This window comes from Pyxicephalus adspersus, chromosome 6, assembly GCF_032062135.1.
Source record: "Pyxicephalus adspersus chromosome 6, UCB_Pads_2.0, whole genome shotgun sequence".
NCBI lineage: Eukaryota > Metazoa > Chordata > Amphibia > Anura > Pyxicephalidae > Pyxicephalus > Pyxicephalus adspersus.
In genome coordinates, this window is record NC_092863.1 from 50,878,727 (window position 1) to 50,905,438 (window position 26,712).

Sequence of the window (26,712 nt, forward strand, 5' to 3'; positions counted from 1 at the left end):
CAGTGCAAGGATCGGAGTAATAAACAGCCCCAAAGAGACTAAGCTGACATACAAAGAATTCATTTTAGCTTTCATATTGTGCAAAGGCTCTAAAATCAGTATTTAAAAGCAACGAGCAATTATAGTGATTTCGTTCACAAACAAGTTTACTGATACACAAAAATGCCTGGATAAATATTTCAAGTATCCAACTGGAATAACTCTTTTAGCAAGTTTAAGTTAATATTTTTCATGATTGAGGCTAGATCTACATTATATTCTAAAACTTTTTTGTAACACACATTTATTTATTTATTTTTTTGCTTTACTGCAGATTTGTGAATTTTAATGTGCCGAAACATATATTAAAAATGCATCAACACAAAACTGCTTGTAAATTAAGCAAGGTAAATACTTAAAGATAGCAATGTTATAGTATATTAGGGTGTATCCAGTCGTACATCTATACACACATGTTCTTTAATATGCTTTTTCCCATGTTTATGCATAATTAGTGTTTTTATTCATGCATTTAGCACGGAGATCTGGCTGCACCACTAAGCAAAACCACCTTCTAACCCCATCCTCTGGGTTGCGTTTGTATCAGAGTAACCAAGAGATGTCCTAGCCATAGGCCAAGGCAATATTAGTATGAGGTTGGAAAGCTTAAGGACCATTTTAAACCCATTGTGATCAGCAGCATTCTGCTGCAGGCTCAACTGTGGTCCCAGCTGCTCCCATTCAGGTGATTGAGAATAGATAGGGACCATTTTTGCGACAAGTTGCTGTTAAGCTGCATGCAGATGTAGTGTGGTTTGCCATTCCCAGCCACACAGCAGCGGTTTGATGTGTACCTAATAGCAGCAAACAGTGCAGTTTTACACCTTCTGTCTGAAAGAGCCCTAAATGCGAAATTTTTGTTAAGTATGAATCCAAGATAAATAAACAGGTATTACACAGAAATATTCCTTGAGAGAAATTGCAGCTGTTCAGATCCTGCAACAATGAGGTCCCAGCAGGTTTGTGAAGGCAGCCGCAGTGGCATTTTGGAAACTTTCATTATAAAAGGGAACATGTTACTGACAGCTATGTGAAGTGTTGAGGGTTGTGTGGTGCCCTTGGCAGCCTTGTCCCATCCCACTACCTATGTAGAAACTTTTAAACTGATTTGTAACTATGATAAATTCAGTGCTAAATTAAACATCAAATGTGACTAACTGTAGGTCATTCTCTCAGGAGACCCACATTTCTCAGGCTTGCCTCCATCCAGTCTATACACTGGACAGAAATATTGAAACATGCCTGTTAAGGGATGATAATATAGTACATACAAAGTCCACTGGTAGAATTTATTCTGCTCTCACCACACCAGCCTATTAATATTTAAATGGAAGTTCAGCTTTCAGATCAGGTCATCAGTAACAAAGAATCAAGCTTTCTGACCTTTTGTTAACTTGCAATGTGAAATATGATTCTTGCAGGCTACATCTGATGTTTTCTATGAGAATAGGCTTTATGCAGCATTGTCATAATTGCCTGGGGGCAAGCAAAATAGATCATCAAAACTGATGTGTACTATTATCCGCATTTCAAGATAGACAAGATACAAACTCTTCATCAAGGAAAATTACTGGTGTAATATTAGAGATGAGATAGAAAGTTTCTTTTTGGAAAAAATAACAGAGATGACTTCAGCATAATGTTTTATTACATTTTTAGGACTACAATGTTAGAAAAGAAAAGAAGTCATGTAAGTCACATCTGTAGCCAAATGACTTTGGGTTATGCATTTGACATAAAATTATTCCTAGTTGAGAAGGGTTAAAGCTTTAATCTGGTTTTACTGTTGACTGTGGTTCCATTTGGCATATGTTCCTCCTCTTGCTGTTTCTATGCCTGGAAATATTTGAATGTCAAGCTCCAATGACCTTAAATGACAGAATCACAACAGGTTTGCGTCATATTCTTTCATCAGAGATGCAAATAACATCAACGTCCCAGAGTGTAGCCATGTGGCATTCTATTATTACAATTCTGATCTATATATGTCTTAACAACTGCATTTAATTTCAGATACAACTTGCACAGGTATTTTTTTTAGCTCCACAGGACTCCGGTGACTTAAAGATTTTATTTTGTTGCTGTTAAGCTTTTATTGATCAAAAGACAAACCACATCTCTTTACCAAGTACATTACTTCTGGTGTAATTTATGTATTTAGTAATTTATATTGATTCTTTGCACAAAAATCTCTGACAGCATCGCATAATAATGGAAATCCCTGCAAGACATGACCCTGACCTTATATACCCTCCAGGATAAGGGGCTCTATTGAGTTATCACATGGTGGACAATAGAAAGATTTGCCATCTTGAGAGAAGAAGGCGTAGAACCATTGTCATCTCTGTATGTTGACAAAAGAAACCTTTTTGTCTAAATTGTCTTGGCAGTAAAATCCAAGGGTAGGCAATAGTTTACTATAGTACAATAAATATTTAGTTAAACTTGTGAACAAAAAACATTAGCAGCCAAATAGGTCTGCATACTGGGTTATAAATAAGTAAAAGACCCAAGTGCAAGGGCCTTTCATAGAATAAAGCAGAAGAAGACAATATACATCTAAATATATGTACTACAACTAAGGGCAGTCATTCATAATATATGTACTGGTGACTGGATAAAAATAACTTGTGCTTTTAAAGTGTCAGGCCACCTAAAACAGATATTTGAGTTCTAGGTAAACATTCAGAACCAAGCATCTACTTAGATATCCCAGAGGGTTCCATCTGACCAATTATTGCAGTTTAATTTTTCATGTACTCCCTACCTGTCACAACCATGTTAGGGTCTTATTCCCCACAGTAGATTATTTTTTTATGCAGAAAAAGATTCACAAGGAAGTGAGACTTCAAGGTCAGGGGATAAAGACAAAAGAACCAAAGCCATAACCAAAGTTATATTTTATAATATTTTATTTAATATATTACAGTTCAGTGAAAATGCTTTAGGAAATAATCTTGTGTTGCAAGTAAGGGTTATAGTCAGTGTTAATGTGATATTTTAATGCCCAGTCCTGCGCTCAGTCCTCCTATCCTACCAATGTAATACTTCCCCCATATTGTAGTTTTTGATTTTTTTCCTCGCAAACTTTTCTTTTAATGTTTTCATGCTGATTACATGACTCACATTACACTCAGTATTCCTTTGATGATGATTACACTCAGTATTCCTTTTCACGTCTTTCTTTGCCCAGGGTGGTCCTCTGCTGATGCAAAAGCGATGTTGACAAAATTGTGTAGTTCTCTATTTTATTATTCCTTAAATAAAGGGTTTTGTAATGGTGCCTCCTTATGGCACAGGGCTTTAATTCCCTGCATTCAAGAAGGTTTAAAAATCAGCCAAAATGTGAAAAGTCAAAGTCAAGTGCAAATAAGAGCGTAAAGACAATGCAATATTTCTTATAAAGAAGGCCAAGCCTTCTCTTTAACAATTAAAATAACCTTTTTTACCCTTTCTATTTTCCACTTCTGATCAGTAGTCATTTTCCATTATAACCCTGTAGCAAACTATTTGTCAAGCAGTTATTTCCTAGGAACCAACTCAGGGTGGCAGGGTGGTACTACACATTCCTCCTAAATCTCCATTGATGGCCTTATAGGTGTTCCTATATTCTGCTGTGGTACTAGTGGAAAATCTTGCAGTCTTTAGTGATGTCTTTAGTGATGTGCAGGGTGAATAGAGGGTTTTTTCTAATCATTTGGAGTCTGTCTGAAGTCTGTTTTAATATCCTAGTGCAAAGTAAAATTGTATACAATGACTTCTGACAACAAACCAGAAGGTATAAAAGGAAACAGAGTTATTTTTTGTGCTTCACTTCTCACCATTGCTGGCTGGAGGGTTATAATTTAACAAATGTGAGAAGCTTAGCAATGTCTTTCACAATTAGCAGCCTGAACACGGTGGGAAATCTTATCTTGTCCAAGTGGAACATAAATTATTATTTGAAATTTCTCTCATTGTAGTTGTCTTGCAAACTATGAATATTGGATGTGTTTATCAGCTCCCTATATGATCCTCACCATGACAAAAATATCATAAACTCAGCTTCTAATGTGTTTTCTATTGACACACTGTTCTTTTGTGAAGTCTATTGAAATTCCAACCACAAAAAAGTGAGGTAAAAAGTATGCCTTAAGAAAAAAAGTAAGGGGGCAGCATGAAACATAGGTTTTCATATGCATAACTCCCAATTGTCCTGGACACCTTATACCACAAAGAATGATAGAAATGACACAAACTTACCTTGCTATGCCATAATTTGCCCTGATTTATTAAAGCTCTCTAAGACTGGTGAATTAAAGCCCTCCAAGCTTTTTTTTTAATTAAAGCTCTCTAAGAAGATACACTATCATGGAGAAACTGGATGATCCATCCGATCTGGAATTATTTTCCTAAAAATAATTTGCAAATGTTTTCAATCAAGGATTAGATCAATTCCAAGTTTGCTGGATCACAAAGGTTCTCCTATGATAGTCAATGTTCTGCAGTCTTGGGGACCTTCAATAAATCAGACCCATAGGGCCTGACTTATTAATGCTTCCCACTGCTGAAGCTAGGTGATTCTGCGAACCTGGAATGGATTTTTTTCAGTCAATTGTTATTTACTAGCAAATGTTTTGAATCCTGAACCAGATCCATTCCAGGTTTGCTGGATCACCCAGCTTTACTAGAAGTTTAAAAATCAGGTCTATTGTGTTTTGCACATAAGCTTGAAGATTTGGTCACTAGGTACTAAAGACTGCATTAGTGATTAGTTAAGCAAGAGCTCAGTACTTTTTCCCAAAGTAATGTTATCTGTGCAAAAGCATATTTCCCTCCATTTCACAGAACACTTTATCCTTGGTTCATAATTTACACGAGTGAGAAAGTGAGAAAAAAAATAAATTTGTGTACATCAGTTCATTGTCTAGACATGAGTTTGTTTACTTAGCAGTACATTCAAGCAGAAATCCCATCACAACAGCTACTTATTTTTTAAAGGATTCTGTTGCTAGAAGTAATAATGGTGTGGTGAATATAATAAAGCACAGGTGGTTTTTATAATGAAGCAGAACTTAACAGCTTGCCAGGCTTCTGCCAGCTTAAAACAAAATACGTGCTGAAACCCAAATTTACAGTTGTAATATTGCAGGATACATTACTTTTACAGTATATGTAGATGAAGTGGTCATTGTTGCCTGTTTTAAAGCTCCTTCATGTCTTGTTAGGAATATGTAAAAGCATTAATGCACAGGTGCACCCTACTGAAATAGCAAATTGTTGTATCTTATAAATTAAATTTAAATATAAAAAAAAAGGATATGATGACAATTTAAAGTGTTGATCTTATGTTGTTACATCCCTGTACCTGGCGTGCTTGGCGATTAATGTCAGGGTAGGTGGAAGGTTTCTTTCTGGAAAACGTAATATCTGTGGTTCAATATGACTTTGATCCCCTTTACATTTTTTAAAATCATTTGTATGTACAGCGATCAGTGATAAATGTAAAGACCTAATTGCACCATTGATTGCAATCAGCATTACATACTTGCAAAGGCCTGTGCTCCTTACACAAATACTATTATAACCTGCCAGGTGGTGTTACATCAGTACCGTGACAGAGCAAACAAAACAGTGAACAAAACAGGACAACTGATATGTGTACAAGGAATTAGCATGAACGGTTTGTTTTGTAATTGCAAAATGATACACTGCTATAGAGCAAAGGAATCACAGAAAATTAATCTTTATGAAAATTAAAGTACAATCAAACCTTTCTCTTTTGTTTTGAAAAAAGAAGCAATAAGAGCTGGATTGAAGTCTAGGCATTTGTGGTGCGAACCAGTTTGTTGGAAATCAATTGCCCTATAGCTTACAAGACATCTTATTATCATTTAGTGGTTTTATGCTGAATGGTTTTATAGTTCCTGCCCTACAGGTAACACTTAATATGATATAAGTAAATTCATGGCAAAAGCCATTAGGCTATCATCACTGCAAGGTGAACCTAAATATGGGTCTACATATTAATACAGAGCTTAAGAGATACATTATTCATATTAAACTTGACACCATAGGTTTCCAGCTTGACATATGCTCTTTTTGTTTTCATTGGTTAACCTGGAGTGTAGTAACTGTTTATCCTTTCATCACTTCCCACCATTCGTTTTAGGTTTGTTATGCAGGCTGGAAGAGAAGTGGAGAATCACAAACTTTACTTTAACAATGAACTATTCTAATGTTCATTTCAGCAGACTGTACTGTACTGGAAGCATGTCATTTTCTGATTGAACTAGCATTAAAATACACCTATGCCAAAATGAAAATGCATTTCCCTCTAGTTATTACCACAGTAGAGAAGATTTATTATATATTTCAAATAACTAAAAAAGAAATAAATGATGAATCCACTTTAGAAGTATTTTAGGTGAATCTGAGCACTTAAGCTGGATTTTAAAACTCAGCATATTACATAGTAAAAGTAAGTATAGTATAGTGAAATTTGTGTCTGAAAAGAATATGGTAAGCTGAAGTATTGAAAGCCACTCTCCAGGCACAATATCTTTACTGAGAATAAAGCAGTAAAACCCTCATTTTCCTCAAAACAACATGGAGACTTTTTTCTACACCTTGCAAATCTGCTCATTTATATAACAGAAATAATATATCCTAAAGTAATTATTCTGTGCTGTGCCAGACTCTCTCTCCTCCATGTCATTCACAAAGCAAATCCTGGAGCCATGTGAAACTGAACTCAAAAATTAAAGATTTGATCTTAATGTATATCAGACAGGCCCAATATCATTTATAGTATACTTTCAGTGTTGAGATTGTTCTATACTCCCTCTTTATTTAAATTGTAGGTACACCAAGGTTCTTGCAAAGAACCTTTTTTTTGTTTTTTTTTCCTTTAATGGTACCCTGGGGGATCCCTAACCTGCTCCAGTGACACAATTAGTGATTTCACATAAAAACTTGGTACTTCATCCTCTCCACTATCACATTTTTTACTTTTTGTCCAGTACAATAAACAGCTTCAAAAGTAGGGAGTTGGGAGGAAACAGATCATTTTTTGAAGTTGCATAATAAATTTCTTGGCTTTAAGCAGAACAGCATTACACACACCTGGATGTACCTGCACGTGATGTATAGTTTACTGTTTACCTTTCTGAAACTTTCAACTGTTAGTTTGCTTTGAATTGATTGATATTGTAACAATTTTTCAGCATACTGCCAATTGCTAGTGCCAGAGACTATCCTCTCGGAACCTAGCTTCTTCCCTCACACTTAGATGTGTTTCTGGATGCGGGCCAGAACCCTCTTGTGGGCCGTATTAGGGCAAACATTATTTCACATTATTGTCCTAAAATCAGAAGCAAATTCTGGAGTAAACTCTGTCTAGTGTATTAGCTAAGTACCCAAGCATAAATGTCACCCATTGTTTATTGTGGTCATTCAGTACAAGTTATTTGGTTCCTTTTTTATTTTACACAGGTTCACAGAAACAGTATAAATAAATATTTTGCTTCCCCCAGAAAAAAAGTTTTTCCTACGATATTTGGTCAGAATGCAGTGTATAAAGCAATAATTCAACAATCAGTCCTGCCTTCTGTCAACAATTTAGAGTGGTGCTTGCAGTGTAATGGTGTAGAGCAAGGGCGCCCAACCTACGGCCTGCGGGCCACATCCGGCCCATGGAACTGGAAAAATGTCAATCAATAAAAGCGTATGGCTTGCTTGATGTTTTTCTCTATGATTATTCCACATGTTGAAATGATTAAATCATGTTAAAATGTTAGGTTATAAATTTTGGGCTGTAAATTTGTTTATAAATTACAAAACTCAAAGTTAAAATGTACATAACCCTTGTTTTCATTTATGAAATTTTCAGCTTATTTTATTATTAATATTTATAATGATAATATTGTATTTCTCTTATTAGTTTCGAAATGATCTCCAGTGCCTGCCACCATCTGTGCAACACCGAGCATACAACCAGATCCATCTCCTAGAGGAGAAAACTCGATCCATAAAAGCTGATGTCTCTTCAGTATCTCCAGAGAAGGTTCAGTGGAGCTTTTTGGTAAATCCTTTTATTTACTTGCTTTATGTTCGGTGAACTGTTTATATGTCAAAGCAAGCCTCTGCTTCTGAATCTGTCAGTGCTCAGTTTTATATGTTGCCATGCAGAATATTTATCTGTATTATCTGGGAATAAAATATTGTAAAAGAAGTCTAGAATCAATTGAGTTATCTGTATTTCTGGGATTATCAGCATTGTGTTTCAATATATTGTTTATATGCCATCACTTTTATTACAAATCCAATTAAAAAATTTGGTTTGTCCTTTATACAAAAAAGTAGATGAGAGCAATAACTTTTAATAATGCCCAAATAGCTGTTTTTTTATCCAAATATGTTGGTTGACCTTACGTTTTAAAACCATTTATTCAGATTTGAGTGCACATTTTAAGGTTTGGTGGCCATCTTCATTGAAAGTAATGAAAATAAAGGATTTATAGAGTCAAGCGTGGGCAGTAGCCAACTCAAGATAATCAGTCAGGTGTTAGTGAATATGTTAGTTGGGACCCAAAAAACTCCCTTTGGGTGGTGATGGCTATTTAATTATGAATAAGTGTTTTGTTGACTCAATAATTCTGCTTTATCATGACCTTAGTTTCCAGCATCTAATAGTAACTTTTTTAGTCACTATGATAGTGACCTGTAGGGTTTGGGTTAAATACGCAGTATTTTGAAGGTAGTGGAATAGACTACACTGTAACTAAATGTCATCGTAGCCACAGGACAATCAGTTATGATCAAAATGATTCACTATATAGTTAAATCAATAAAACACATTTACATTAGTTTATGAGAGCTTTGATTTTGAGTAATTTTGCCAGGACAGTTTGTCCTGGGATTCTGTAGAGGCAGATTCTGTAGACAAGGGATATTGTTATTCTTGTGCCATTATTCTGCTATGTCCATAAATAAAGCAAAGACAAAGTCCTGTCACCTCTTAGTTACTTAGTGACGGTGGCGAGTAACGGTGACTGCAGCTGCCGATAAACACGCAGCACAGACTGGAACGGAAACATAAGTGCAGTCTGTTGTAAAATAGATTCTGATAAGAGGCATTTCAAGCCTGTGTTGCCAAGTGTCTTTAACCCAATCATTCCATACAATAAGTACATTATTGAATATTGTTTCCATCTGAACTCTGGGCAGATATAAAAGACACAAATTAGTACAGTTCTTTAATCAAAAATATACTGTATCATCAAAATTCAAGTGCCAAACTATGTACAATCATTTTACCTAGTCATGATTGAATTGTTGACTTTAAATCTTTTAAATCTAACCTAATAAACCTTTTTAAATGATTAAAAATGAAAAAAAAAAACTTTAAATGGAAAACATTTGTTTCCATTAATTGTTTACTAGGTTAAAAGTGAATAAAAAATGTTATGATTGTAAACGTAACTGACCACTATCTTTTTACTCCCAGTATGTTCTTTAACTGAAATATGACAAAGAAACCAACTTCAAGGCACATGAAACCAAAAATAAAATATAGGGACAAAACAGGGAATCTTGATAAAGGCTAGAAGCAGATAAATCCAATATATAAATAGGTTTCCTCTGATTTAGCATGCTAGCCCTGCTGAATGACACAAAAGAACATATTAAAATTTGTTGTAATAATCGGTGGCTCTTAACAGAATTTTCTTACAGTATGTTACATAAGCAATCATCTGGGTCAAAACAGTATTAATAGGTTACATCTAAAGATAGAGAACCACTGAATTACATTAATAGAGTTTTTAGCCGAAAGCTTGGATTGGTAACATTTACAAACATACATGATGTAAGCCTTTTTATAATAAAGGACAGCACAGGCAATGTCTTCAAACATTACCACATTATTACAGTGCTTTGAAACTGGACATCACCTACAGCTGGGGCAAACAATCTCAGAATTAGATCATTTTTAAATTAGATCAGTGCCAAAAGTAATATGTCTATAATTTAGCCAGGAGCTTGTTTATCCAGCAATGCATAATCACTAAAGACTACTTCATTTGTTGAAGGTATCACTAGTAAAATTGTGTTGTTGTGTTCCAGTGTTTAAAACAAAAAAATCAATACATTGTCTTTGTTGATAATAGCTGAAGAACATTTACAGAAGATGAAGGGGTTTATTGTATTCAGCAGCTTATATCATTTGGACCATGTCATAGCAGTGAGCATCACTGCACTCTGAATTTTTATCATGTTGCTTAAAGCAGAACTAAACCGGCGTTACTTATCTGTGCCTATTCACTCACAGGGCACCACCATACCCTTCTTTCTTCTATTCCTTACACAAACTTTGGCCATCTTGATTGTCCGACAAGTCTGGGCACTCGCAGAGGAAGCCAGGACTGCCAGGTATCCTGGAAACTAAAGCTGACGCTGTGCATGCACAGCTCAGCCTTTTACCATAAACCTGGAGCGATCAAGCATGTAGGAGGGATTACCTGCCTGATTGTGTACTTAAAAGTGGAACCTTCCACTTTAAAGCCCTCTAGTCTAAAATGTTTTTGTTACCCTGAAAACTATACACAAAACTTTTATTGCAATGCTTACCATCAGTCTGGGAATGTCATTTCTGTCCTTTTTTTTTTTTCACGGCAAGATGTCATTGGTTTTCCAGATTGAATGATGCTAAGCCATACTGTCAAGAAAGTAGTTTAGAAGTAAAGAACTTGCCAGTGCTGGCCAGCTTTTAACAAATAACTAAAACAAGCATGCTGTAAATAAGTGTCAGATAAGTTAGTGACTTAATAAGCAATGAAATTAAAGCATCAAAATGACAGCCTAGGAAAAATAATTCTTAAAAACAGTTAGCAACCGCAGCCTACATAATTCTTTATTGAGTACGATCCTTTAAGGAACCTTACACATAGCTGTTCTGTGGTAGACACAACTCTGGCTGGAGTTTTATAGTGCACTTTATCTTTATACTAATGGGTTGGCTACATTCCTGGACCTTCTTTACCTCAAGTGGAAGAGACAGCTGTGTATATTTCACTGTGGCAATTACAGTATATGTGAAGAGAGAAGCCTCCCTACTGCACAGAGCAGCTGCCCCCATCAACTTGACATTTACGTCAGATGTTTAAATGGAGTCAGAATTGACATGAACCTAATATGGGAAATTATCATAAATTAAATAATAATCTGTAACTGTGTTTGCTCTGATGCTTTGGATTATAAAAATTAGGCTCTGGAATAATGTTTACAATACATGAAGAGCAGACACTAAACTGGATTAATCAGTTATACAGAGACAGTCGATGCATGTAGTGCTGGTATTTGTACACTTTACAACCACGGTCACGGCTCCATCCTGCTCTAAATATATATTTGTGAAGAAAAAAGCAAAAACTTGTGAAAAATAATATAATAAACAAACATAACAAACACAACTTTTGGGACATATGAGACAAAACTAAATATTTAAAATTGACTATAAAAGACAAGTACAGGTTACAGTTAAAATGTAGTGGTTGGTGGGAAGAATTACAGTGCCTGGCATAAAACCGGGTCTCTGATACACACACGCAGAAGTGTTGGATACTAGTGACTACCAAAGCTTTTCAAATGAGCGAAAATTAAAAGTGATCATAATAGTACTTATTACTTTTCTTGAACAAAAAACGTCTAATAGATTTTTTTTTACTCAAGAGACAGGATACTGTAAATACAGACAGAACAGATTTAATGATATACAAGAGTAATCATATCTTTTTAAGTTTGATGGTGCAATAGTGTATAAACTGTGGTACATGCTGGAAAGTTTTTTTAGTGGAATTGGATATCTGTGAGACTGTGATTAGGGTAATAAAGCTTCCTGAAACGTCTGCATGATTTAAAAAAAATAGCATTCATGAAAACATGGAAATCCTTTTTAACAATAATAGGTGATAAAACATGTGAATAGTTTTCAACATGCTTAGTATGTCTTAGGGGCAGAAAACAGTATTTATTGATTGATTGATGATATCACTGAGCATAATGAACACCTGGGCTGTTAGGAATGTCTTTTGCATGGATTTTTTATTCTCAGTTTAATCCTTTTAAGTGTAAGGATGTTAATACCTGGTTCAAACATACCTTAAAAAAGATGAGTTCCAGTTGGTGGGTATCTCCTTTGCCCTACAATAAGGGTTTATTAGACTCCTTCAGATGAAGTTGTACACCAGACACAGCGTGGATCTGAATTTCTGGCAAAATCAACAGGTATTTTTTGTTACTGTATGTACTTTATACTTTTGTTACTGCAATTGTACTAAACAAATATACCAAAATAACAAATACGGAAATTATTTATGCAGTTTATTTAATAGTGTAGCAAGTTAAAAATGTTCCTTTTTAGGATGAGTACAATTTAACAAACATTGAATAGACTTTAAAACAAGTAATAGTAGCACTCAAATTTCCCTCCATATTTATCATAATTAAATGATCCTCCATAATCAATAACATGAATGATGGGACAATCTAAATGTGCCTAAATCCTTTACCTGGATGTATCATGCCCATTTCATGGATGATATACTGTAAATATTATGGATAAAATGGACTCATATGCAAGATCCCAATAAATTAGGAAGGGCTCATAAATGAAAACTTTGCTGGCTGCATTATTCATAGAGTTCAATAATCATTGAGCTTAACAGTGAGTATCTCTGCCCTGTAGTGCGCTGTGGTGTGCAGGTGCATTCCTATTTGCTGTACATATGCTCAGCAACTAACATATTTCTGTGCAATATGATATCTGAAGTAAGTTAGTGTTTTATCACAGTAGTGTGTAAGTAAAACCAAGGGTTGTCTAATTATTTAAATTTCATAGCACACACCGATTCAATACATTTGTTTTTACATTATTTTCTTAAAGCCAACTTGTGTTGATTTATGCGCAAATTTGGAGAGTTTGCATTCAGCTGATGGTTCTTTGAAGAGCAGTCGATCAGCTGTACTGTCCATGACCTGAATTATTACATGCCTGCCAGCTCAGAACCTCCTAGCAAACCTGATTAAGTCATTAGACTGCAGACCAGCAGGGCCTGTAAATGAATTCCTAATCTAAAGTCCCAGAGTCTACAATGAAATTTCTGCCAGGAGGTCTGCTGTGTAACAGAAAAGAAAGAAACAATTACATTCCCTAACTAAATATACTTTAATGTGTGCCTATACAGGCTGGACATGAATCCTTAAATCAAATTAATCTCCTTAATGAGGACCATTTGATTTGGCTGAAATGATGGTCCCTAATATATTGGAGTCTCGTGCGTTAAATAGGATTTGCAGTGGCAGGAGTATTAAGGATTCCCTCCCATGTGTATAGACAGTGTCAGAATAGTCTTCAGCTCTGATGTGTTGAGTGTATTGAAGCCAGGGCAATACTGTGCTTTCTTTCGGATAATTTCCTGATCATTAGGCTCTGCATTGTTCTTAAAGGGAATTATTAGTGTTTTTTTTTTCTGTACTGTTATTTAGGTCTAGTGTTCAGTTTATTTCCTCTTAGATTGTTCACCCCAGCCCCTTTTAGCTGGGCGCACCACCTGGCACATTTCAGTAACTACTCGGCTGTTTTTGGGAAGTTACTGAACAGTGCAGGGGCCCTACCCAACTACAATTTCCTCCCATCCAGCTTAAAGAAAAATTCTGGGTTGAGCACTGATAAATATTTAAATATTTCAAGTATAATGTCTACCATTTTGCCACCAACAGATGGCTACTCTGAGTCCAATGCTTCAGGATTTCAGAATGTTGTTCATTTGTTGAGCTTTAACTACAGATATGTTAGTGGTTCATAGGTTTCACCTATCACCGGTAAATGTATTAGAGAAGATACACATTCCCATCCATCTCATGAAGAGGTGCCATCTCAATTGTTCTGCAGCAGCAGTTGAAAGGTGAAGCCCTGGTCCTGGGTTTTCCTACTAGGCAACGTACTAGCAAAGTATTGTATTATGCTAGTAATGGATTATTGCAGAAAGATTGTAATTTGAATGATACTTAATATTTGCTTAAGTTTTTAAAGATTCAGGTGTAAAGCAACAGATTTCCTTGTTTACTGGTGAAAAGAAACTCAAGATCACTTACTCTTTTACTTCTTACTGAAATGCACAGCTGCTCCACCTTACAACCAAAAGAGTTGGATGGTAGGTAAGTGAAACATATTCTGATGATTTGGCACATTACTTGATGGGTGGGTACCATCATTATGATATAGACTACCAAATCTAGACTTTACTAAGATCCAAATAATGTCATGATGGTAAACCATACCCACTATGAAGTGAGCCGCATCATCAATGTACCTACCTTCTGTGTTAGGTAATTCACTGTGAAAGGTCATTGAGGGTGGGCAAATGTCAAAGTGGTTTGTTAAAGTGCTTGTAAGAGGTACAAGGTACATTCTGTAGTTTAGGTAATGCATACAGTGGTAGATAAACTATCCCTCAACATTGATTGCAGGTCTGCATTAGGGGACATGCTAGGAAGGTGCATAGTGAACCACCTAATTGTGAGGGTGCATAATGTATACATTTCATTGTGGGGTCACTGCTGCCTGGTTACTGACTCATTGCTTCCTTTTATCTAAAAAGTGTGGAGGAGTGAAAACAGAGTCTGCATTCTCACTGCATAAAGTCTATAGGAGAAGCATGGCTGAAGAGAGATCTCTGCAAGCCTTCCTTTTCTTCTCACTACTGGAGACGCTGCTAGTGTGGTGTCTGGCAGATTTGAGGAAGGGGTGAAGGTGACTGGAATTTGATGGCAGAATAGGTAATATGGTGAAAAGACAGATATCCTGGCAGGTGAATCAGAAATGTTTAGTGTTTCATCTGTTTACCTGTCTACATGCTGGGGCTGTGTCTATGGATGTAAAAGTGTGACAGTATACATTTGTGTGTATATGCATTTACTGCAGTTTTTGTGTGCGTATGTGTGTTATATCTGCTAGTGTAAATGTGCTTTATTTGTGATGGGTTCCTATGTAACAATTGCCCTTCCTTGGGCAGCAAATAGCTAAAATTGCCCCTTTTACCAGTGGAAGATTTGCTCATTACTGTGTATGTGAATGAGTTGATTTAACTTTTTTCAGCAAAAGGTACTTTTTTGGCAAAGTAATGTAGGGGTTACAGAATGTGCCCATGACATGCAGTCAGGAGACACAGACATAAGACACTCTCAGAAGTACTAAATGCTAAAGAGACTCATTGAGGCTGTGGTGCTGGAATGAAGCAAAGGTGGGAGACACAGTTTGCTAGAGCAGAGAGTATAAAATGTCTTCTATTGCAGGAAACTTGCATCTGATTTTTTCAAGCAACAAGACTTATATGTGAATTGTGTTAGAAAAAATCACCGCATATCTCATAGCTACTAAGAAGTCCGTATCGACTTGGTCCCACATTTGTATTTGTTGCAGCATGAAATCCATATTGTCACTGGCCAATAGAAAACAAGAAAAACTAGGAATTTTTGGAGTGCACAGCTAACTCTAGTTTTAAGGTTGGACGCCTGGTTTGTATGAAAGCCTGCATGCTTCCATTGTTTGCTTGTGGTTGGAATAGGGGTGTTTGCTATAATATTACTATAATTTTGACCTTTTTGTGGTTCAAATATTTATTTTTACATTAGAAGACAGTGGGACTATTTTACTCTGCGTTTACTCTCGACAACTAATTTTTACCACTTTATGGACTTTTGTTTACACTATCAATGTGCATGTCAAATTACATGACAATGCATACCCGTTGTCAAATGCCATTCTAACCTGATGGTATTTCTGGTATACATGAAGTCATGTGCAGGCTTTTTTATCTCTTTGTCTGCTGCAGCCTACCTTTTAGTCTCACTCCTTGTGCTAAAACAGATATATTATTACTTTATTTTACATAACATAAAAAACACCCACAGAATGATAAGGGACCTTTATAATCAAAGCTGAGGTTTTGGTTTTTAGTTGTACTGTACTACTCCAGTACTCTCATTAGTTATATGTATTAAGCAGTTTTGAAATGAGGAAAGAATTTCATTTGAGACATTGCTGACATTAAAGAGTATAAAGTCCAGCATCTGATAGGTACTCTTTGTACACTATGCCTAGTGCAACGTTAAGCTGAAGAATGAATGATGGCAAGTGACCCAGTTGCCTTTTCCTGTCATGAACCTGTGTTCAATATATCAATCACAAAATCAACACAGCAGTGAAGTGTAACTATTCTGGACAACTTTGTGTAAATTTAAACTCCCTTTATTCCCTACTGAGTGTTGGATCTCTAAACTGTGCTGAGATTAAAAGGTTGTCCAGCCGAGGAAAAAGGATTTGTGTAAACGACAGTTTGCTGACTTTTAGAAACTCTCAGTTTTATATTGATTTATTATTAAGTTAAAGATCGTTGGTGATTCAAAAATGTTGCTATTTATTTGTCAACTAAATTTCACTATTACATACAAAGTTGCTTGCAGTAAGTAAAAAAATTACAAAAAAGCCTTTCAACTGCAAAGCATCAACAAAATTTTTAGACTGCATTCATTACTGAACATTTTTTTTTTTATTTAATACCACTTTGAGATTCCATACAGAATTGAAGGATAAGACATTTATTCTAACAATATGTTTGAAATATATCCATTTGCATGACATTAGTACTAGAACATTCTTTAGTTGAGCAAAATGTATGTAGCAAATTGTAGAAATTCTAAAATGAAATTGTTCACTTTATGGTTTGTCACACTGCTGTAAGGCGGAACTAATTTGTAAAAGTTGAAGGCAGGTAGAGGGCAAATGACTAGTCACCAGTATTGGCTGTGTTTTCCTCGCATCTGATCTTTCTTCATTTTAAAGTCATGTACATAACTCAATTTCTGTCATAAGAAGCAATCTTTCATGATTGTTACTGGTGACAGAAGAATGAACAAAAGTGGTACACAGTTCTATGCAAAGGAAGGGAGAGGATGTGCAGGAGGCATCCCATTGTGTCCTCCTGCTCATCCAGTAAATGACAGGGATCATCCCCAGTCAAAGCAAATTGATAAACAATACTAGGGAAATCTGTTCTTTTTGGGCCACAGTTTTTTGTTTAGCATATGTGCATAGGTTTAGTATACTGTACATACTTATAGACATTTTATTTTTAAAAAATGTTCATTTTTATAAGACCACATGATGTTGTGTTTGCTTTTTAAGAATGAAGCCCAGCACTAGCTCTAGGGCTGTGGAGTCGGAGTCGAGACAATTTTGGGTACCTGGAATCGGAGTCGATAAAAATGTGCCGAGGCTCCTGATAAATTTAAATTATATTTAAAAAAATACAGCAAGTTCAAATGTCTTATTTCACAAACAATAGTCATAATTAAGTACTTCTCTGATGTAAGAATAAAGTCCAGTGCATAGTTGTATTTCTACTAGTGTGAAGTTTAGCTGAGCTATTATACAACCTGACATTCACATTATTGTAATCTGGATTATGTACGTTACAAAAAGTGTTTTCATTTTATTTCAGATAAAATGTGTTTAACAAGTTCATTTGAGCGTAAACAAGAGTAAAGAGTAATGTAGGTGAGTGCTATGGCCTGATGTGTGTTCAGGTGTCCTGTCTGCACTCTCCATATTATCTCCCATCCAGGGCTGAACTTTAACATCCTTTTGCACACCACCAAATACTAGGAGGTTTGTTAGGTGTATCCAGTAATCTACTGGATACCAAACACAAATTGGTGTTTTTCTGGAAAGAGAAAGTATTGGGAAACCTATAATTGAAGAGGCCAAATGTAAAAAGGAAGAACTACGTAAAGGGACATTTTGTCCTCATAAAACGGATGCATGCACATATCACAGGGTCAATTATTTTGCTGAATATGTTAGATTTGTTGATGAAAATAATAAAACAATAACGCGATCCTTGGGACTAAAGGACACCCCGGCACATCACACCAGTGACTATCTTCAGAAGTTAGTGGAGGATGTTCTAGAAGATTTTGAAATTGAAAAGGAACAGATTCTATGAATTGTGACAGATAAGGCTTCTAATATGTTGAGCACAGTTGAGGAAATGAATAAAGTAGATGAAGAAAGTGACAGACAGATATTAAAGGAAGAAAGTTCTGCAAGTATTGGAGAAAGTGAAAGCGAAGAGAATAGTGACATTTTGGATAACATTGTTGAAGAAACATATAGGAGTACTGCTATTCAACATATGGGTTGTGCTGTTCATACTCTGCAACTTGCAACAAGAGATGGATTGAAAGATCGTCATGCAGCTTCTCTAATTGGCAAATTGAGGCAAGTAACTGTTGCAGCCAGCTAAAACAGATGCCATTTTGAAAAGACGTGCAGGAAAAGGAGCCATTTTGGATCAAACAACACGCTGGGGAAGCACTTATTTGATGGTAAATCATTTGCTTGAACTAAAAGTCTTTCTTGAAGAATTAGACAATGTAAATGTTTTATTAACTGAAAGCCAGTGGACACAAGTAAAAGCACTGGAAAATCCGCTGTCTAACCCCTTTACTGTCACCAAGAGTTTGCAATCTGAAGATTTAACACCTGGTAAATTCTTCATGAAATGGAAGAGCTTGATATATTGCCTGAACAAAAGTGGGGGTTAATAGCTGATGGCATTGTATCTTCAATGAAGAAAAGAGAGAATCTCTTACTGGATAATCAAATTTTGTTAGCTGCTATTAAATTTTGATCCAATGAGCTGAATTTTGTTGAGCGATGACCAGACTGATACTGCAAAGGCCCTCTATGATGTAGCTTTTCGCATAGGGGATTCGAAGGGATTACTACCTGAAACACCACCGCTGGGTGAAGCTATAGGCACTGGTACCTCAGGATCATCCTCCTCAAATGAAGAATTAGACTTTGATTCCTACTTGGACAAAATGGACAGTAACGGTAACAACAGTACAACAGTAAAGCAACGTTGCATATGCGTGAAAGATAAACGACCAGAAAATGTCCAAATAAAAAGATTCCAGCAGGAGTTTTTTAAGGAATTAAAAGAAGTTGAAAAGTAAAACCGCTCATCGAAACTGACTGTATAAGATTTGTTTATCCCAAGATTATTAGTGATGTGGCTAGAACCGTAACAGCAATGCCACTCACCCAAGTCTGTGTTGAAAGACTATTTTCAGCTCTAAAAATATTCAAATCAGATTTAAGAGCTTCTATGGAAGAGGATCCGGCAGAAGCAATTCTGTTTCTTAGAACAACAGTACATTGCAATACACTGCATTTAACAGGTATTCTACTCTACAACTATATTTCAGGTTTAATATTTAAACTGTTTTAGGTTTTCCAGCTTTTGTTTTTGTTCATTTGATTAAGCTTTGTTTTTTTTTAAAATTTACCAAAGAATGTGGTTCATATTTTAAAACTTGTAAAGTTCCTGTTCTGATTTTTTTGCATGCTATGCTACTACTTTATAGCCACTTTAGTTCTGTGGTTAAATGACGTGTATGTTGCCTTCCTTCAATCAAAGTGGAAAACACATTAGCATATTACAGGGTTTTTCATTTTATCTTCACACTTTTGGATTCAAACGTCACACTTTTGCTACCAAACTTCACAAAAAAATTTTCACCCTTGTCAAAAAAATATTTTGCATTCAAACTTCACACTTTTGCAATATATTTTTGGAAAAAAGAAAAACTTTTATGGTAAAAACATTGTGTTATATTTAATTTTATAATAAATGTGTTGATTTATTAATAATTAGGGGGTCTACATTTTTATGTGAAGTTTGGTTGCAAAAGTGTGAAGATAAAATAAAAAACCCTATAAATACAGAGGAGTCGGAGAGTCGGAGTGGAAGGATTTATCTACCGACTCCACAGCCCTGACTAGCTCTGGACATTTGTTTGACTGCTTCCACAGATTGAAAAGCAAAATGGTTCCAATGTTCCAGAAGAGAGGGAGAATGATGTGTCCCTGACCCTATTATCCTGCTATATATGTCTTTTCACAGACACAGCATATTTATATCAAACCTTTTACAAGTGTGATAGATTCCTAAAACATTTACCAACATGCCACTATCATCATTGTGCAGTACTTCAAATGTTTCTCAATCCCTGCTTGTACAAATGTACACCTCTATTTTACAATTTAGAAGGTTAGCTCTTCAACTGGGCATTCTTACTATGTGCTGTCATCAGTAATAAATCATTAATAATGGTAATAAACATAATGTTTGTTTAGTGCTATTACTGGTGATCAGAACCGATATGCTCTTAGATACCGGAGAGGTAGCCCACCAAATTATTTCCTAAAAATCCTAGACCTTGTACACCTGCGTTGTTAATGTATTGAAACAGAGAATGCAAAGAGAAATACCCAAATGTGTACAGAACCACCCTGTATACCAAGATAGTTAGAAACTGTGGCAAAAGCTATAGCAGGAAAACCTACCAATGGACTGCTAAATGGTAAAAAACAAAAAACTAATTAATGTTGACTAAACTTGATAGACTGCAGCTAATTACAGTTTATTTTTCATAACCTTATTTGCATACAGTGGCCATGTTATTTGGTAAATCAGCAAATTTAAATACAAAAGTATGTTTACTGCATAACACCACTGGGAAATTCGCTGATAGAGAATGAATAAAACAAATGAAAAAATTGGTGTTGGCAATTAATTAGCATTACAGCAAATCGAGGATTTGATGAAAAATACAGAATACCTCATTTTATTATCCAAAGATTTCATTACCTTCCGTATTAAAATCAATATATCATTTCATTTCTGTCCGCTCCATGGTATCATTTACCCTGTGGTACATGCTCTGATAAGTTCTGTTAATGGAGTTGGATGATTTGTTAAGGTTAGAAATCAATACAATAATGGATAATGGGAAGCTTTCAGGATCAGTATTTTTAATGTTTTTTTTTTTTTTTTGTTTAACCCTTTTTCTTCTTTTATGTTTGAACCCAGCTATGTATTAAAATTATACATATAAAGTGTTATGGCCAGAACAGGTGCTTCTTTATTTTTTAATTCTTGGTAAACTTTTTTAACTCTTATCAGTTAAGCTACATTATTTTTTTAGATTTGCTTTGTTTAATTTTTTTTAGTTCTTGGTGAACTATTTTAACATTGTTTACAAGCAAAATGTTTGATTACATGCACATGGTAATAAGTGCCTCTCCAGCCCAAACTTCCAAGGCTTACATTCAGACATGATAAACCGCATCAAGTGCACTGCTAACCACTCTGAACACAACATGTAGCTCCTGGTCACCCTTTAGGAACCAGCCGCTTCTATTGACTCAAATAGTAAAGCAGCAAGCTGCATTTCAACACAGTTGAAATATGGTTGTTTCTAGAGGACTGAATGTGTCCCATAATCTATTGTGTTTATATGAACCCTGGAGGTGTTCCTAGGGATTGCTTAAGCAATCTGCAACTTCTTGCTCTTACATAGGTAACCCCTGACATCAATTATATTTTTTTTAGTTACTGCCTTTGTCTCTTATCTATATAATATTACAGTTATCATAACCTAAATCTTATTACTATTACTGAAAATAATTTTGTATATATTTTTGCATAGAACAGTCTATAACAAATTTGTTTCTGCTGATTGTGCTTATGTACTATGAAGTGCAAATAAAATTAGCAGGGGTTCCCTGCACCTTATCTCAAGGGTTCCCCAATGTTGAAAAGTTTGAGCAAAGCTGTACTAATGTGCTTTAGGAAGAAAAAGGAGGTCCAAAGCCACGGTCACTAATCATGTTATCACCAATCAATGTTAGTTTTCTATAGATCAAATTAAAAATTTGATGTGCATTTTTTACGCACATAGAAATCTGGGGAGTTCTGTAGATATTCAATAGTTTTCTTACTAAACCACTGACCCAGAACAAGCATGCAGATGCAATATGTATACTTGTTTTAAGCTGGTGCCTTAGAGACTACTGAAGCCTTTGGATCACAATGATTGGGAACTAGTATTTTCACACATACTTCAAGTTTGCTACATTGCAGACACTCTCATAAATGGACATTACTATGGTAAACCCACAGATACTTTTTGATTTCTGTCCTTATGTTTACCAAAACATAAAAAAGTATAGGTGGAGAGTCCCTGCAAGTGATACATATATTTCATCTTTAGGGTCACTTTGAAACACACTTTGAAAAAGAGCATCATCATATCTCTCGTCTTCTTATGTGTATGTATGTATGGATTCTGCTCAGTATTACTTTACTTGTTTTATATGTTAGGTGTAATTCTCAGTATCTGTACTAACTCTGTATGTATGGACTCTGCACAGTACTGCTTCTCTTGTCCTGTATGCTGGGTATAATTCTCGGAATCTGTTCTTATTCTTTATGTATGGACTTTGCATAGTGCTGCTTTTCTTTTACTGTCTTGTCCTTATCAGAATTTTAGGATTTAAATTTGAACCCATTCCAGCTAAGTTCATTCTGAGTAATTAGTGAACCAATTTGAACTAGTATGGATCCAAAAAATCTATGTGAAAACGCAACAATTAGGAATCAGTCTCAAGGGGATTCCTCTCACTGACCCAATTATTTCATTCCACCAAATACAGTAGGTAGAATAGGTGGAGTCTCACCCAAAATTGAAATCCTCACCCCAAGATGAACAATAAAAACTGCAAAAAGAATTTTATCTGCTTCTAAACTTGCCACAGGGGAAAATAAAGGTTGCCATTTCTTAGACTGCTTGTGAAAATAGAATTGTGTGGCTGTTTCTTGCGTCAATCAAATCATAACCCTGAACAACCACATAGCAAGCAAAATAAAAGTCAGAACTCTATACCTGTATGCGTGTTCCAGGCCATTACATCACAACTTATTTAATCAGTTGGGAAAAAATGTTTTTTACAATAGTGGTTAGTATTAGTAGCCTTTCAATATTTTTTCAACAGATGTTTTATTTTAAGAAAACAAAATTGTGTGAATATATTCGTTAATGGTAACAAAGGGTAAAAAACCAAATGTGAGTGCACCAAATACCGTTACAAACCAAGATGTTACATGCCCTATTTAATGTACAGCGCTGCGTAATATGTTGGCGCTATATAAATCCTGTTTAATAATAATAATAATAATTGGTATAATAGCAGTGATGTCCAAATCACAACAGACCATATACTTTTGAAAAGCCAATTTATTGATGATGTCTTTTTAAACAACACATCCTCCCTCTGCTGGCACTGACTAGCAGGCATTTGTCACACAAAGTGAAGACCTCTACTGTGCATTTTCAAAATTTTCATTCTGTAATAGGGAAAGTCTGGCCAAGATATCTTATTAAAAGGTGCAGATTTAAATAATGATAATCTTTTGTACTTCTCCTGCCTTGGAAACAACTGGACTTAAAAGTTCTTACCAGTAATGACTTAGCTAATTAGTGTGAACAAAGGTAATCTCAAGGGAGAGACCACCACCAGGGTTATATAAATGGGGATTACCACTTCAGTATAATCCATTTTTACTAGAGTTATACAGAATACTACAGTTATAAAAAATACCTGCCTGGCAATGGAAGCATTGCATATTGTAGCAATGTATATTATCTAATGCCTAACTTTTCAATATATTGACAGAAGGTCCTCTCCTCTGTACTTATACAATTACCTCCCCAGATATTTTTTATTTTTAGATACACTGTATATTTAAAAGATACAAATAAACTAGCTGCATGTTAAAGCTTACATAATATTTATTGAATAGGTTTAGATATATTTCAACTAGAAATTAAAGAGACACCCCCTTTATGACTGTAAACAATAACATACAAATATCAGACTCTATTATATAATGTAGTAAACCACAACATCTAATAAACTTAATTTTATTTTTGCAGTCTGTTAAAAGAATAATAATGAAAATGATGATTGACAACTTATTTTTTTCCAAAATCTTTTTGTGAGATGTGTTCATAATCTTTTTCAATGTAATGCCCCCAATCTTAAAAAAAGTAATGGTTTCTAAAATGTAACCTGCGAAGCAACAGACTGCTTCCTTGTGGAGGCACCCATTCTCATGTAAATCAGAGTTATCAACATTCTCCTGTAATTGACCTAAAGCTTTTCTGGACTCTTCCTTCTGTAGGAGAGGCAGGGAATTGGTGATTACTATTCTATAAAATCCCACTGGGTGTGAAGCTCTGTCTTGCAGCTGGCACTGAAAGGTCAGGACTAGCAGGAACATTCATTTTAATCTATCCACATGCTTTGCAATTGCCAGAACATCTATCTGCTTTGAGCTAGTGACATTAAGAATCGAAGATGGAATGTGAATGCAATGCTTTGCCTGCAATGTAAGTCCATTTAAAATCAATGATCGATAAAATTAGAGTGTTTCATAGATAAACTAATCTGTGCTCTATATTTAATATGCTTTCCTTTTTACAGAAAATTAACAGAAATGGCTATCGTTCGTTCAATGAGTGAAATACCACAGGTTGTTACTGTGATATTTACAGTAAATATTTCATTTCCTTTTTGCTATGGTTACCAGGCTTGTGAATGACATGTCAGATATTAAAGTTTTTAGCATTTGGTCAGCAATGAATAAAATGGTTGAATGTTTATCATCATAACTCTCTAATTAGAAAGTTGTGCAGAATATGAGTTTGCTGCACAGTGCTTGTCATCTGCTAACAAATAACCACAGTGTATATTTTGCAGGGGCTAATTAGTCTGGTTTTAAAATGATTTAATTATACTGTTAATTTGCATGTCACTGTATCTCGCACAAACCTTTTAGTGTGTTATGCAAGTTTATTAGAGCCCTATTTGAAAATTAGCATGACAGTTCTTTTCAATTGCTAGCCAGCAACAGGCATTTTTCATATAAAGATCAGTTTTGATATTTAAGTATCTTTTTACTATGCAAATCCTATAAGTAAACTAAAGATTACTCAATTTTTTTATATACTTTTAGGTCCTATGATGATTTTGATGGAAATTTGTCTGTCTCTCTTAATAATTGCTTCATATAAAATATCAAACTGATTTATAATGCATGTGTTCCATTATCCAAAAAAAAAAATAGAAGAAAGTACATTTTCAGTTGCTTAATAAAATAAAACCTATATGGAGAAAAATATTAAGAATACTTTTGCTGACTCATGTTTGAATACTCTTTCTTGCTTTTTCTGGCTTTTTAGCAGATCTCTGCTCTGCAGTAAATCTACTCTGCTATTTTGTATACTTTTCCCTTACCTTTTTATCCTTTTAACATTTATCCTATGTTTTCTTATGTTTGATGACCATCCTCAGATGACAGTCTGTTCATTAGGAAGTCAGTAACACTTACTCAACAGTGATTGCCATTGTACAGACAATATGGATATGCAAATTAAAACATTGATTTACCTATGTGAACAGTAAAAGACATACAAAAAGGCAAACGTTGTGCTACATGGGTTTGCAGTCCAGATCCCAACATATAATCTGCAATTTGCTTTTGCTGACTATATTATTACCTGATATATAATGAAACACAGCAAGTGAGTTCTACTTTTTGGAAAACAACGGTATAATATTTGAGCTGTTGTTCCTACTATTCAATGTGTATAAGGGACAGGCCCTACAGTAACTCTCATCTAGCTTTGGGGAACTTGTGTGCAACATATAAGACAAAACTGCTATGATTGGCACCTCTGAGATAAAGTAGGTGCTGTAGGGGGGTGGTTGTCTGCAGAGTAAATGATGCCCCCTTTAAAGTCTGTCCATGAAAATCTAAAGGCACACATACATGGTAAAAAAAATGATTTTCCACCAGAGACAGAAGCAGGTGGAACAGAAACAAATGAGGCTAGAATTTCATTTTAATAATATGTAGGTCAGTGTCCTGGAACATGTATGTAGTTTAGCAATCCAGACACCTGATTTTTATACCAGCTCAGGGTCAGTGAATCACATTGTTTTGAAGCCAGTAGATCGGCATAATAGCCAAGAGGCATGTTCAAAAGGAGAGATCCACATTGGCAGCCATTTGGATTGTAAGCTCTTCTGGGGAGGGCCTCTCCTCCTCCTATGTCACTGTCCGTATTAGTCTGTCACTTGCAACCCCTATTTAATGTACAGTGTTGCGTAATATGTTGGCTCCATATAAATACTTTTTAATAATAATATTACAACACATGTCCCTGTTGAAACAACATGCAATTTAGATCACTATCCTTGCCACAAAATCACATATATGAACCTTTGTAAAATCTAAGGGGCACATATAATTATAGTGTTAGAGCTGACATAATTTCAGAGATTATAGAAAGCTACCAGAAAATTCCAAATATCCAGCACTCTTGATCTGTGTTTCTCTGCCTTTTTAACCTGGGGAAACCCTTGGAAATAGCTTTCAGGTTTTAGGAAACCCCTGCTAGAATTACTAAATCCACAGCTCACAGTACATTAGTATGGTGGTCAGTGGGAAGAATGGCTCTTACCTTGCTGTCCAGTGGGAAGAATGTCACAACAAGAGAGTCACAAACTTCTCATTGCTCAAAGAAGCCCCAGCAACCTCTAAAGGAACTCTTAGCTGCTGTGTTTTACCCCCACTTATAACCTCTTCACATGCACAGATTCAAGACTTTTCTAGGGCTGTCCCAACTCTCTGGAACGGTCCTGCCCTATTTGGCGTGATC

At 35.4% G+C, this 26,712-nt stretch overlaps 1 protein-coding gene and 1 long non-coding RNA gene across 21 annotated transcripts in view; one reads left to right on the plus strand and one right to left on the minus strand.

Annotated features, from left to right (window-relative positions):
• RIMBP2 (RIMS binding protein 2) overlaps positions 1–26,712 on the plus strand; it is a 216,113-nt gene that overhangs the window by 77,642 nt on the left and 111,759 nt on the right. For all 20 annotated transcript variants that reach the window (XM_072415730.1, XM_072415735.1, XM_072415739.1 and 17 more), the window contains exon 6: positions 7,961–8,101. In XM_072415730.1, the coding sequence (XP_072271831.1) occupies positions 7,961–8,101 (141 nt within the window). The remainder of the gene's footprint in view (positions 1–7,960; positions 8,102–26,712) is intronic.
• On the minus strand, positions 1,670–26,605 carry LOC140333814 (uncharacterized). Its single transcript, XR_011921432.1, has 4 exons — positions 26,515–26,605; positions 12,178–12,287; positions 10,648–10,735; positions 1,670–1,907 (listed from the first exon to the last, which is right to left on the minus strand). It is a non-coding gene; the product is annotated as an uncharacterized lncRNA (long non-coding RNA).